The 15,613-nt window shown below is 34.5% G+C and overlaps 1 protein-coding gene across 1 annotated transcript; it reads right to left on the bottom strand.

Moving 5' to 3' along the window:
- Positions 1-10: 10 nt before the first annotated feature.
- Positions 11-6,753, bottom strand: LOC128186182 (E3 ubiquitin-protein ligase TRIM71-like). Its single transcript, XM_052855949.1, has 2 exons — positions 5,068-6,753; positions 11-1,310 (listed from the first exon to the last, which is right to left on the bottom strand). The coding sequence occupies exons 1-2, from the start codon at positions 6,725-6,727 to the stop codon at positions 370-372; spliced, it is 2,601 nt and encodes an 866-aa protein (XP_052711909.1). The 5' UTR covers positions 6,728-6,753; the 3' UTR covers positions 11-369.
- Positions 6,754-15,613: the final 8,860 nt, after the last annotated feature.

Raw genomic sequence — 15,613 nt, 5'->3', positions numbered from 1 at the left:
AAATACATGGAACACAAACACATTATCTTTATTTATGCACATATATACAACATGCATAAAGAATTGTTCTTATTTATACATGATAGAGTATTAAATATCAATAAACATACTCTGGTAGTTTGTTCAAATGTTATATTCACACATGTAATTTATTCATATGGGATCTAACCACAGTTTTTTTTACACATATTTACATACGTAATGATCATGATGATAACGTTTGTAAAAGATTTACTATTATACATATTCAGTTGATTAAAAAATGATGCACACTTATATAATAAGTTTAAATTATTAAAATGTACCATACCAACTGTTCAGTGTATACATGTTATATTGTTTATATTTGTATGTATACACATATTTATTTTATGTGTAATACTGGATTCTCTTCACTTTACCTGTGATGTTCTCAGACACAAAGAGGTTGTCTCTGGTGTCCACACATAAACCATATGGATACTTTAAATGACAGTTGTTAATGTAGCGGAGGAACTGTCCGTCCTGATCCACGATGTGGATACGGTGGTTGTACCAGTCTGCTGACAGGATCCGACCCTGGCTGTCTGTTGTGATGCCGCGTGGTTCGAATGATCCCTTGGTAGTAGAGGGAGGACCAGTGTAGGTAAACCGGAGTTTCCCGGCCTGATTGACCACCACTACTGCACGGGCGCTACAGTCTGACACACAGATATCTAGGTTCCTGTTCTTACTGATGAATTTAATGCCACCAGATGAATAGAGAGGTTGTCCTTTGTCGTCGTACTGAATACTTTGTTTCTCTGTGGAGCCAGAGTAACACACAACTTTTGTGTGTTTATCATCACTCTCCATGACAACCAGGAGGTCACCAGAGGAGGTACTACAGACACCCTGAGGTTTCCACCCCTGTAGTCTGATCACTGTCTGTATCTGTGTATTCTTCTCTATGTTCACAGTTCTATCATTGTAATCAGTATAAACTAGATCCCCACTCCTTGTCACTGCTATGTCGTATACAGTGTTCCAAGACTTGGTTCGGACTGACTTCACTAGTTCCCCCTGCAGGTTGTAGAGTCTAATTATCTGAATCTCATTGTCACACGTCCAGATATCTTCATCACTCACACAGGACACACTGCACAATCCGTTAATACTAGCTGTGTTTATCTGTGCGATGATCCTTGGTACATCAATGAGCGGTCTGTTAGGGGTAGAGGACTCAGCACCGGGAGAATCTATGGTGATGACTTGTTCTTCTGTTTTCATGGATAACGCATCCTGGGCCAAAGTCCTAGGGTCCATGGTCAGGCAATGAACTTGCGTGGATTCTGAAAATGAAATACTTTGATCAACATTATGTAACTGCGTATACAGGTTTCAAACAACCGACACACGAACATTTTGTGTTCACTCTCTTAATCATCTGTTGATATTCAGTTCATTTTTGTATACCATTAAAATCATTTCTACATATCATCTGCTGTTTTTATAACACGTATCTTTAAAATCTCACGATTAATATTTACAAGTACTCGATCATTTAACGCAAGATGTACTACAATTTTACCTTGCATGAATTTTAATAAAAAGATTTAAACTTGTGTTCTTCATCACTGTTCATAACGTTGCTGAATACAGATAACAGCAACATTTACAATCTCAAGCTGTACAAACCTTAAACTTCTTTTACGACTCCGCGTATGTTTGCCAGGTCTGCAAGATCAAGTGATTCATTGTAGAAATCAATGACCCATATATTTTTTTTACTACTGTACAGTTATGTTTGGGTGCGTGAACGTCAAGTTCAGTAATGATGGCATTATGCCCCAGTCACACGTTACATTCAGGGATTAAATGCCGGATTACATGTAGCTATGGAAGCGATCCGGAATCATTCGTGGCGATATGTATTGACCCGTGGCTTTTCCGTCTGTTATCGTATCCAAACGTAGCAATACTTGTATAGCTGCGACAATTTTTGAACATGTTTAAAAGTCCACTACGGATGAAACCACCGTAGTATTTCCTTAGTAAAACTTACTAAACCGTTTTAGAACGTAGAAGTCCGTTTTAACTCCGTATAAATTCGTATAAATTCGTATCAATTTGTATCCATTCCGTAGTGTATCCGTACTAACTCCGTATCATTAGATTTTCCGGTGTCAACCGTGGAAAATATTCCGTAGTAGAACCTAGGAGTTGATCTGTTAATGTGTGACTGGGGCATTAACGATTATTTTATTTTCCGGTGTCAACCGTGGAAAATATTCCGTAATAGAACCGTGGAGTTGATCCGTGAATGTGTAACTGGGGCATTTAGGAGTACAAGGCGTGACATCTCTTCATTATCAAGGTCAATCAATAATCGTTTAGGCTTCAACGAGTTTTCTCAAAGAAAATCAACAGGGAAAAATTATTAATGAATTAAACTCATCACAATTTTTTAAGAATCGGTCGGTTAAATAGTAAATTTATACCATTAAGATAAAACACGGATGTTTGAATGTACCGTTAATGAATTGTTAATTTTCATCAGAGACATAAATAACGTTATTTATGTCTCTGTTTTCATTAACAATTATAAATAAAGATTCACTTGTTTGACTAAATAGTATATAAATTGTGTTTGTCATATTTATCTCCTTTCCGCAAAAGTTTACAATTTTGAACGTGGCGTTAGAAGTACTTACTTTTGGACAGCTATAAAATGACTGTACGTGTACATTTCTGAACGTCATTTTTTGATACCTTTGCGCACGTTTTCAGGTTGTTTTATTTTTTTCATATGATAAAAACTCCGTCTTTAACTATACGTCACATACATTTTCTCTATTGTACAGTGTATACCTGTAAAATTAAATGAGAATTTATAATTGAACGGTACGATCTTTTTTGTGACAGTGTTTAAGTACATGCGGGTATATATGAATATATATATCGGAATTTCAGATTGTGTTGCACTTTAAAGCAGCCTGGATTAATTATGAAAATACTGAGACATTTTTGTGTTAAGTATCATTTTGAAAGAAATATTAAATTGTACTGAAAATTGGCAAAATAAAAACATCTTCATTGCAATCACTTTTACTTGGTATGTGGAGTTGTTCCAATTTCTCGGTATTGTAAGGAAGTAGCGGGGGATAATGAAGGCAAACTTCAGTATAGGAAGAGGAACAACTCTTAAAAGAAGTGATCAAAATTACTGAGAAACGCATTTTAAAGTTTCATAATTAAGGTGTAAGAAGTTTCTATTCAAACATTTTGTTTAAAAAAAAAATTGAAAATCGAGACTGTGTTAGATTTTCTTATTGATATAACTATTTCAGCATAGAACCACAGAGAGAGAGAGAGAGAGAGAGAGAGAGAGAGAGAGAGAGAGAGAGAGAGAGAGAGTCCTAATTTAAGGCAAGGGCTTTAAGATATTGAGCGCAGTCCTTTTATGACTAACAACAAAGTCCAAAGTCAATATACTCTCATAAAGCATTTTTTTACCACCTATAATATAATAATAAGCATCAAACTGTTCTACATAAATTATACAAGTTAAAGTTAATTTACACGGGCGTTATTCCGTCTTTGTATCGCTTCAATATGCCAAAACCCGATTTTTGTTGAAAATTATGTAAAGAAAATCTTAGTTAAAGTTAGATAAGTAGGGTTGAAAAGTTACAATTTAAGATAAAGTGATGTTTGTAAAGTTTAACATATTACATGTTCACTTGACTACACTCAGCTTATGATAAGTACAGCAGACTTCCTGTTTCTAATATACTGTATGCCCCCAACAGAAGGATTCTTGTCCTGGGAATTTTGCAAATTTTCATTTTTTGAGATTGAATTGAAAAAAAAACCCCGCATTATTCATTAAATAGTAATGATCTTTCAAATCATCATCAGTATATTAGATGTAGTAAAATGTATATGCTTTAAGTATAAGAGACCTTGACTTAATTCTTGCTGTTCTTTGAGAATTTAAACCCCATTATCCAAAACCCGAACCCCCCCCCCCCCCCCCCCCCGAGACATGTAAAAAATTGTTGTTATCCTATACCCCCCCCCACCAAAATTAAACAGAGTTATTCGTTGTGTCCTTCCAAATGTATGTCCTGTATGGTCCCATGCGCAGATTTTTTTTTTTGGGGGGGGGGGGCATAAATGGAGGACTGTTCAGAAATTATTGAGACATTTGCTCTGGACTTAAAGCTTATTCCCTTTGAAAATCAAGTTAGCCCATGAAAATTCACCTTATAGTAAATAAGAAATTTTTTTTTTATGTCAAGATTTTCTTCTTCATTCATATGTTCATAAACAATATTTGATTTCATGTTTTGGAGTACTAAGTATAGTAATCTCTATTTCTTGAACCTTAATGTTAAAATTAATCATATTTTTTAAATATTCTCTTGGACAACTTCTGATGCAACATAATGTAATCTTCAGAGGATTCCATCAGATTTAGGCTCACGAGAGTTAATCATGTAATCAAATACTGTGAACTTGTTAGATTTCGTGGTGGCTCAATTTTCCTGGAAATTGTGGGTACCTTTCATTCACAACTCAACTTCGTTCACTTATTTTGATAAATTAATATAAATTTGGGTTAAATAGTGTTTTTTAGGTATAAGATAATACAATCATGAAATTCAGAGTATATAATCATACTAAAATTATTTTACATTTCTATACCTTTCTTAAATATAAAGAAATAAATACATGGACCACAAACACACATGCACATGTATACAACATGCTTAAAGAATTGTTCTTATATACACATGATATAGAATTGAATATCAATAAACATACTCCGGTAGTTTGTACAAATGTCCTATTCACACATGTATTTTTTTATATTAAGTCTATCAACACAGTTTCTTACACATATTTACATACGTAGAAATAAAGTTTGTAAAAGATTTACTATTATACATATTCAGTTAATTAAAAAATGATACACACTTATAATCAGTTTAAATTATTAAAATGTAACATACCAACTGTTCAGTGTTTTCATGTTATATTGCTTACATTTGTATGTATACACACAGTTTTTTTATTTGTAATATTTGATTCTCTTCACTTTACCTGTGTCGTACTCAGCCACAAAGAGGTTGTCTCTGGTGTCCACACATAAACCCCATGGACGCTGTAAATCACAGTTGTTAATGTAGCGGAGGAACTGTCCGTCCTGATCCAGGATGTGGATACGGTCGTTGTTATAGTCTGCTGTCAGGATCCGACCCTGGCTGTCTGTTGTGATGCCGCGTGGATCGAATGATCCCTTGGTAGTAGAGGGAGGACCAGTGTAGGTAAACCGGAGTTTCCCGGCCTGATTGACCACCACTACTGCATGGGTGTCACGGTCTGACACACAGATATCTAGGTTCCTGTTCTCACTGATGTATTTAATGCTACCAGATGAATAGAGAGGTTGTCCTTTGTCATCGTACTGAATACTTTGTTTCTCTGTGGAGCCAGAGTAACAAACAACTTTTGTTTGTTTTCTATCATCACTGTCCATGACAACCAGGAGGTCACCAGAGGAGGTACTACAGACACCGCTAGGTTTCCACCCCTGTAGTCTGATCACTGTCTGTATCTGTGTATTCTTCACTATGTTCAGAGTTCTATCAATATAATCAGTATAAACTAGATCCCCACTCCTTGTCACTGCTATGTCCCATGGATGGTTCCCTGACTTGGTTTGGACTGACTTCACTAGTTCCCCCTGCAGGTTGTAGAGACCCATCATCTTAATATTATCACCACACGTCCAGATTTCTTCATCATTCACACAGGACACACCGCGCAATCCGTTATTACTGATTTCAAAGCGCCCATACCCAGTGTTTATCTCTGTGATGATCCGTGGTACATCAAAAAGCGTTCTGTCCAGGGTAGAGGACTCAGCACCAGGGGAATCCATGGTGTAGCCATGTTCCTCTGTTGTAATGGAGAATGCTGACAGAGAACCAAATTGTTGGTAAAGTTGTTCTGGGTTAATTTTCTGAGGGGTGAAGTTTGGTAGAGAAACTGTGAGTTTAGGAGGCAATCTTCTGAATTCAGCAATCCTGGATTTGTAGGCAGAGACACGGCTGACATCATTGGAGTCCAGTAACTTCTTCAGATCAGCAATGCTCTGTGTGATTTCAGAAATGGTGCGTGTGATTTCATCTTCCTGTTTGTTGAAGACAGCCAGGTGTTTGGAGTCCATTTCATCAAGATCAGATTTCAGTTTCTGTATAATGATGTCTATTTCTTTGTGCCAGACTTCTCCATGTTTGTCTATTGCGGTTGTCAATTTCTTGGAATTTTTTTTAAAATCTTTTTTCTGAACTGGGATAATAGATGCAATCTCTTGATATTTAGGATAAATGAATTTCTGCAACTCTTGTAAATCTTTCTCTAAAACATGTCGCTTGCTTTTCAAACTGTTTAAAATGTCTACTACATCATGAGTTTTGTGTTCTTTGGAGGAAATACAGAGTGCACAAATAGGAATGTCACAATGTTCACAGTGAAGTTCACACTGTCGTGTGGAATGTTTAGGACACTTTGGGTAATTTGGAGTAGATCCTATTTTTTCAAATGGCAGCACTTTGTGTTCTTTGGATTGATCTGAGAGATGTTCCCCCACACATGCTTTACACAGATGTATGTGACAAATGTCACAGTACATAGGGGGGCCCGGAGTCTCACAGAGACGACACCGTAACACATCCTGGGCCCAAGTCCTAGGGTACATGTTCAGGCAATGAACTTGCGTGGATTCTGAAAATAAAATATATAAATAATACTAGATACGATCTCGTTACGAGTAACGAGTAGGTCTTCCGTTCAATTTTCAAACGATACGATTAAAATATCAATGGAATTTTCAGAACCCCCCCCCCCCCCCATCCACTCCCTGATAATGTATACGATTGTCAAAATCCTTTAAAAAACACAACAAAGTGTTTTGCTTTTTCACATACAGAACCTTGAAGATTTAAGGTTTTGGTCCCCTAAAATCCCTAATAACGTAATAAATGGGTGTTGCAATGAGTTTCACAAAGTGACATTGTTACGATCAACAACTCTGTTTGTATAATGCATTACAAAATCTTTATCGTTTTTAAGTTATTTGTAATAGAGTTTACGAGTGCCTTGGCCCCTAATTTAAAGGGCCAGCCCCTTTTTCTTGATTTCTTTGAAAAGGTCTTAAGAATACCAACATTTTTTGTTCTTACACCAATCTGAAATTGTTGATCATTTTTGAGATACAAATGATTGAATATTTTAGGGGCTAGCCCTCTTGATCCTTAATGGGGACAGAAGTTCGTGTTTTGATATGTGGAATCAATTTAAATCATTAATTCAAACATTTTCTCTTCTATGATGTCTAACAAAATATGTCTCCTTCTCTAGCTATATTGCGTGAAAGTTTAAGTACTTTGGCCCCTAAAAATCCCTAATTACGTATTGAATGGGCGTGGCAATGATTTTTTCGAATAGATATTGGTACGATCAACAACTTTGCTTCTATAATGCATTACAAAATCTTTATCGTTTTTAAGTTATTTGTAATAGAGTTTACGAGTGCCTTGGCCCCTAATTTAAAGGGCAAGCCCCTTTTTCTTGATTTCTTTGAAAAGGTCTTAAGAATACAAACAATTTTTGTTCTTACACCAATGTAAAATTGTTGATCATTTTAGAGATACAAATGATTGAATATTTTAGGGGCCAGCCCTCTAGATCCTTAATGGGGACAGAAATTCGTGTTTTGTTAAGTGGAATTAATTTAAATCATTTATTCAAACATTTTCTCTTCTATGATGTCTAACAAAATATGCATACTTCTCTAGTTATTTTTTGTCAAAGTTTAAGTACTTTGGCCCCTAAAAATCCCCAATTACGTAATAAATGGGCGTGGCAATGATTTTTTCTAATAGATATTGGTACGATCAACAACTTTGCTTCTATAATGCATTACAAAATCTTTATCGTTTTTAAGTTATTTGTAATAGAGTTTACGAGTGCCTTGGCTCCTAAAAAAAGGGGCCAGCCCCTTTTTCTTAATTTCGTTGAAAAGAACTTTTAATTATCTACCACTTTTGTTATATATATGTTAACAAAATATCAACTGATAAAAAGATACAGATCAAAACGTTTGAAATTTTTGAATGAAAATTCGTACTCAATTTTCGTGCCCAGGCGAGCTCCAAGAAATGGCGCCACTGGCGTACAACAAAATAATAGTGCACAACTTCAGACTATAGACTACCGATCCTGAAAATTTCATAGTCATATCTCTGATAGTTTCTGAGATCAGCTCTGCACAAAATAGGTCGTAAAAAACTACAAAATGGTCGATAAATCGGTACCGGAAGTGACGACAACAAAAATTTCAAAAACATATGAAATTCAGATGATGACTCATCATCTGTGAAAAAATGTTGAAAATCGGTCGAATAGTTTTCGAGAAATCGCGTGCACAAAATTTGGAAAAAAAAAAAATAATAATAATAATAAGAAACAGTACGAAAACTATAAGGTCTTCCGTTGGAAACGGAAGACCTTAATTATGATCAACAGCACATGTTACATGTATATATGTAACTGCGTGTACAGGTTTCAAACAACCGACATACGAGCAAAATGTGTTCATTCTCTTAATGATCTGTTGATATTCAGTTCATTTTTGTATAGGCCTACCATTAAAATCATTTCTACATATCATCTGCTGTTTTTACAACACGTATCTTTAAAATCTCATGATTTATATTTCAAGTATTCATAGTTAGATGTACCACAATTTAACCTGGCATGAATTTTAATAAAAGGATTTAAAACTTGTGTTCTTCATCAGTGTTCATAACGTTGCAAAATATAGATAACGGCGACATTTACAATCTCAGGCTGTACAAACCTTAAACTTCTACAAGTAATAGCTTTCCAAAAAGCTTGCCTGACTAAACAAAATTATTCAATGGAAGCATGCATGTATCAATTAGGCTAACTTATCAGAAATGAATTTTAATTTTCGCTGCAGATCATAAATTTATAAATGGAACGTGCAAATTTCAGACGAAATGTTAGTCTTTTCTTCGATCTAGAACATGTACATATATATCACTTGAAATTCATTTATTTTATTAATTCAATTTTTTAGGAATGAACACATATCATATAGGTGCATGTAAGCTTGAAATCTGGAGATTAAATAGTCGTTTTTTTCGAATTGTATTTGTTATATTAATTGCAAAATCAACTGAAAGGTATTTTTTAAAACTTCCAACATTATGAAATATGAGAGGGTATACAAACACGTATTGTTTTTGAATGTGTGTGGGCAGCTTCATCAAAATCATCTTGACAAGCAATTAAAAAAAGGGTGAATTCTCAAATTCACGAAAAAACCCTAACTGTAACTTTAATTCAATTAGAACTCCTTATTTGCAGTTTCATTATTGCATGCTCCTACAAAAGTGGAGGGGGGGGGGGGGGGCAAATCCATGATATTTCCATTTATCCTTTTAAGTTAAGAAAAGTGCCAGCTGTCAAAAAGAGGGGAGGGGGAAACAGCCTCCTTCACCCCAACCCCCGATGCTACGTGCCTGTGATGTAAACACACTGTGTGCTCTTGGGTATATGCATGATCCCAACGGACTCGTTAACTAATCGGCGCGCAAAAACTATGAATGGGACATTTAGGCGCGAAATCCTGCTTTACCGTTCACGCAACGAATGAACTCGTCCATTGGCAGAGATCCAATTGGGGGGGGGGGGGGGGGTTAGATGCATTTTTTGACATTTGTTTTGTAACAGCTACATACATGTATATTATACTTTGGATCGGATATTTTGGTAGAAATCTATCGAATTAATATTAATGAAATCGCCCAGCTGAACGAAAATCGGGTCACACCCTGCTTTGGCGATTTAGTTCCTCCAGTAAACATTCCAGCTGTATAAATATATATTTGTTTTTATCCAAACTGATGACTCTCTTGTAATAATGATAATCCAACACCAATTATTACTTACATTGTACCGTATAAGACAATATGTTACAACTTGTTGCGATGACCCCTCCCCCTTTTTCACCGTTCAAATATGGTGGAATGCTGATCTATTTTTAAATCAGGATTACACACGTGCTCTGCATGGTGACCGTCATTTTTACTTGAAAACTCTTGCTCGCTGTTGTTATTACATGCCATAAAACATTTTCATCAATTATGAACGTAAATGCTGACTTCTTAAACATGCATCGGTTAATCTTTTTTGTGAAATACCATGATATCGCTGGTCCCATTGTCTGCACTGTTTCGTAGATTGCAACTTTTAAACCTTAGATATGCCTGACGTCATGACGTCAGGCAATCATGGCGACTCCGCGTATGTTTGCCATGTTTACACTTCCTGGTCTTCATAGCTACCTGTGTAAGATCACGTGATTCATGGTAGGAATCATTGACCCATTTTTTTTACTACAGTCAAGTTCAGTAACTCTGCGTTTGTAAATCACCTCTTCATTATCAAGGTCAATCAATAATTGTCCTCACCGAGTTTATATCAAAGAACGTGTGTTTTTACCCCCACCCCCCATAAAAAGAGAAAGAGGAATAACACATCGATCATCACAAAATGGCTGACCTCTGATCGAAACGACATTTCATTTTATCGAAAGGATTTTATCGAGAATAACATGTAACTTACTTCATAGCCGAGTGGATAACATGCCGTACATCCCGAGTTCGAATCCCGCAGGGCATTTTGTTTTTACTTGCTGAATTGGATATTTTAGATATTTATTTTTTATCCCCAAACTGCAAATTTTTCGATTATTTGAAATATTTAGTTTATTTATTATTATATCTTTAATAATCAAATAATTTACTGTTAATTTGAGTGACATTTCCAGGTGCGTTATTCCACCTTAACTTAATTTTCAGAATCGGTTGATGAAAATGTGAATGCATCTTGACTCAACCTTTAGCATTGAATAATGATAAAAAAAATACGAACATTAGGAAAATAAATTTTTAAAGTATTGGTTGCTCTAAAGAGGACTGGATACTGGTATCTTCTTTTAAGAGAATATTGTAACTTGGAATTTACTAAATGTTACAGTCCTTCATAGCTGTTGTAAATGTTGTATATTTTTGAAATAACGTCACAAAATTTACATTATGACGTATTAAAAATCTTAAATCTATACTATACCAGAAAATATATAAACAGAGTACACGTATTTCTGTTTGAACTTAATAGTAGATCGTGTACATAATCTTATACACGCAGTGTACTCATGAAAAACTATACAGGTATTATGACAGTAAGTGCGATTATACGCGAAGAGCTCACATGAAAATGCATGCGTATTACTACGCGGCGCAGCCAATACTTTTTTTTTTTGTTGCTATAAGACAGGCCCAGTTTGTGTTGCTCATCTTTTATGAAATTATTTGGCCATAGGCTTCAAAATTGATTCGCAATGTTATCACAGACAACTTAAAAATGTAAATATTTTAAATATAATTACATGTACATTTTTGTATGAATTAACTTTACTTTCTTAATTTAAAAAAATCAGTTATAAATGAATAAATATGTTTTTAGTTGTTAAAAATAGAACTGATACTTTCGATGCTTATTTTTGTCTTGGTTTTCAAAGTAGAACAAAATGATCTGGGGTCAAATTTCCAGTCGGGTTAAAATTCTTCGTCACTGCGGTCCAACATTGAAATTGATGAACTATACTGCGTCAGGGCTAATCAGTCCTCTCCGGGCGATCGAAACAATCCGGGGTACAGTGGCTGGTAGCTGTGTTACACCATAGTTGTATCTACGGGGAAGGGGGGGGGGGTTTACAGCAAAACAGCTGTTGACTGGTTTGTTGAGTTGTTGGACGTCTAGATGGCAATGTTGCTTTCGGAATTAGGCATTAAGAAACATTGCTAGCGACTACTTCTAGACCTAACAAATCATATAATATCCAGTTAATAACTATATTCAAATGAGCGAAAAACAAACTAACATACGAACAAAACAAAACAAAAAAGAAGCCCCCCCCCCCCTTTAGAACAACCGACGCATGATTAAATAATATAATTCGTTATTTTTTTTCATTTTTGCATGGCATGGCTTAATATCTTGTCTTTTTTTCAGGTTCTTTAACATTCAGTATTTTAGAAAAAAAAAAACCCAATGTAAATCAACAATAATTTGCCGGTTTAAAAGTGTTGTACCGTTTTATGATATTTCTATACATTAAAGTCGGATAAAGAGTCTGAAGATTAAAAAAAAAATTAAAGATACTAGTAAATGACTATGAGAAAGAAAGAAAACTAGAGATTTAAAAAATGTATGTTGTATTTATGATTTTTGACATTGTGTCCCTGTTCACTTACCTAATATATTAATATCTGTTCTATGCGTGACGCCAGCGAAGCGGAACTAGTTCTATAATCACTGACGTAGCACGCATTGTGATTACATTTTAGATGTGTATTTGCTCCGGATTTTTATTGATGAATATTTTGCATTGAGACATGGGCGCTCGTACGCAGGTTGTGTTTTATGGTGTTCTATTTTTATCACTTTTCGTTTTTATTCATGGATTTTCAAAAGAAGTGGTCACACCCGTAGGTATGTCACGTAATGCCAATTTTTTTTCATGAATTTAGATTTAGTTTTTAATACTGCTGCATTTTCTTAAATTTAATTTACTATCAATTTAGTCACAAATTAATTCACAATGTTTTTAACGAGTTTGACGATATAATTCTGAATTATATTAATTATTAATTGTTTCGAGTCTATTAAGAAAAATTAACAAATAGTTTTATGTCTTGAAGCCTCATTATAAAGCTTATGAGAGAGGCAGATAGGGGCCACACAACTATGGATTTGCATTTGCAAAAAATGCTTGTGATCCTTTGTATATATAAAATTTCCTATGGACCAAGTTGATTTTATCAAACGCATCTTTAGGGATTTGCATTTGCAAAAAATGCTTGTCATCCTTTTCATATAAGTTTTTTTGTGAACCATTGAATTTATCAAACCCAACACAATCTCTGTAAACATTTAAACAGAGAAAATAGGTCATTGTCAAACTTTTTTTGTTGTTAACAAAGTTAGAATCATTTATAATTTGTTTTATTTCAGAGATCCAATGATTTTCAATTTATTTGAAAGGTTGATTAGAACACATTTTATTGCAATTTATATATTAAAATGGGATTGAGCACAAGTTATAAAATTCTTTAGTTAATTCGCCCTAACCTCACATGTTTAACATTAAATACAATTTTATTGCAAATTCGTTTCAGTTTGTATTAATATAATAACAACTTGATAGGTCGATGTAGCTGGCTTGTGCAGAAATTTATTTTTTTTGGTTCTATACAATGCCAAAACTTAACCCACAGTCCTGTGTTTTCAAAAAAGAAATTAAAAAAAGAATAAAATGCTGGGGATCCTAATTCTAAAATGTTTCGCAACCTAACTTTTACCCAAACTAACAGGCCAGTAGTGACAGTATGTGATGAGAGTGACTGATCCTTTCGCTATCTAGATCTTTTTAGAACAAAAAAGGATCTTTGTCTTTTTCAGTTTTGAGACAACAAAGGTCTCGTTACCAGGCTGTAAATGAAAGAAAATTTAATTCTCCATCAGGTTCTGTTGGTCGGGGTTTTTTTTAGGGAGAAGGGTGTGGGTTACAATGCTACAAGCCAGATAAAACTTATAGAATTGCTAAGAAATGTACACGTTGTATATTAAAAATGATAAAATGTATACAACATATTTAGAATAAAAACACAGTTTTAAACCTGTTATATTTTGTTGTGTATTCATAGAGTGTGTTTTTACCTATTTCCTCAGGTAATGGTCGAGTCAAGAAAACTCTGTACGTAGATGAGGAAACGCCCACCCTGTCCCTGAACGGTTTACGGCAGATAGAGGGCACGGGCGGCCGCAGAGAGCGCAGGGTAGGGATCGCAAGTTACACGTATATACGTCTTCCTATTTATTAAGAGATTGCGAGACAAACTTAGGCATATTATGCATGCGCATGTCTAGATTTTTTTTACGTTGGAGGGGGGGGGGGGGGTTATTGATCTAGCTATACCTGAAATACTCAACATAATTACATAAGATTACCAGAGTAATTTAAAGGCATCGGACACCCCCCTTCCCCATCACAGCAATCAATACTCGGAAAAAAATGTTAGTAATTAGACCTCAAGTTAAAATTTCAGCAGTTTATATATGATTAAAAGTGTTGTTTTCCTTATTCACTAATATCTGTATACTTTTACCCTCGTTGCTGCGCCTGATTTTAGTCGGATCTGCCTGATTAAAAATATATATATAGGTATACACAAAGCTTTTTCTATTGAAGTTTAGTTTAGGCCTCCTATTTAGTTAGAAATATCTGGATAAAAAATTACTACTCGTCACTGTTCAAGCGTTTTAGTTAAAGATGTTTATCTGTAGTTATAGCTTTGATGTTCTAGCTGTACAGTTATATTTGTCTAGATGTCTAATAACATCTGTCTAGTTGTCGCTATTTTGATTTCTACTTTATATTGCCTGATAAACAACATGTACATATGTATAAAAGCAAGTGCATGAGTACTGAAGTTCATACCACATACCCCCGATTTTTCACCACCCCGCACCTGTGTAACATTTCTTGAAGGAATACTATTATATACACTCAATTCTGTTTTTTTAAATTGCAACCCCGGTATATTGAGAAGATATATGCAGTGATTCTGAAATTAAAAACTTCACTTTTCCGCATTTTTTGTTTCCGCATTTAAAACCGCTGTACTGACAAAATAGTCCGTACTTATTAGTACAATACTGACCGGTTTGTCAACATTTAGCCCTTCTATTATACATATATTAAACTGGTTCATCACTAGATGCAGGAAGACAGGAAACAGGTTTATATATAAGTCGTGCATTATTACACAATGACCCCCAACACAGAAATTAATCCGACATCCGGGTTATAAATGACTGCGTGTTATCCGGGAACTTTAACGCACAAGTTATCTAACACATGGCATACATCGTAATTTAACAATGTACTATAGAACATCATTCATAACTTGGTGAAGTTTAATCAAAAGATAAATGAATGATTGAAAAGTTATTGAATAGAAGCTGATAAAATGAATGATAAATGATTTAACAAATTAATAAAAGCCAGAATTTGACTGGTATGATCTAAAATAGCATGCGATTCTTTTAATTTGACATATATGTACATGTAATTTTGTAATCATTTGTTTTTGGAAGTCTTACAAAAAAAATCAAACTGTTTAATACATTAATTTATAATTTTTATGGACTCAACCCAGCTTTTCTAAAATATAAAAAAAATAAGATTTTTAATAAAAAGTTTATACAAATGTGCATGACAATTTATTTTTAAAAAAGACGTAAGAAATACTAGCTTTACTGTACATGCATATATGTATAGTACATCATTTTTGTATGAAAGGCAAGAGTATTTTTGGGATTTTGTTTTCAAAGAAAGTTATGAAATAGAATTGTAAATGATTCTCTCTCTCTCTCTCTCTCTCTCTCTCTCTCTCTCTCTCTCTCTCTCTCTCTCTCTCTCTCTCTC

This window comes from Crassostrea angulata, chromosome 5 (genome assembly GCF_025612915.1).
Source record: "Crassostrea angulata isolate pt1a10 chromosome 5, ASM2561291v2, whole genome shotgun sequence".
NCBI classification, from domain to species: Eukaryota; Metazoa; Mollusca; class Bivalvia; order Ostreida; family Ostreidae; genus Magallana; species Magallana angulata.
The sequence above is the reverse complement of the archived record's forward strand: the minus strand, read 5'-3'. Positions and strand labels throughout refer to the sequence as shown.

Bases quoted from the DNA above. Each gene is read 5' to 3' on its own strand.
- LOC128186182 (XM_052855949.1), bottom strand. From the start codon at position 6,727: ATGTACCCTAGGACTTGGGCCCAGGATGTGTTACGGTGTCGTCTCTGT. The intron at 1,311-5,067 runs GTAAAGTGAAGA...TTTCATTTTCAG, and splicing joins TGTGGCTGAGTACGACACAG to AATCCACGCAAGTTCATTGC.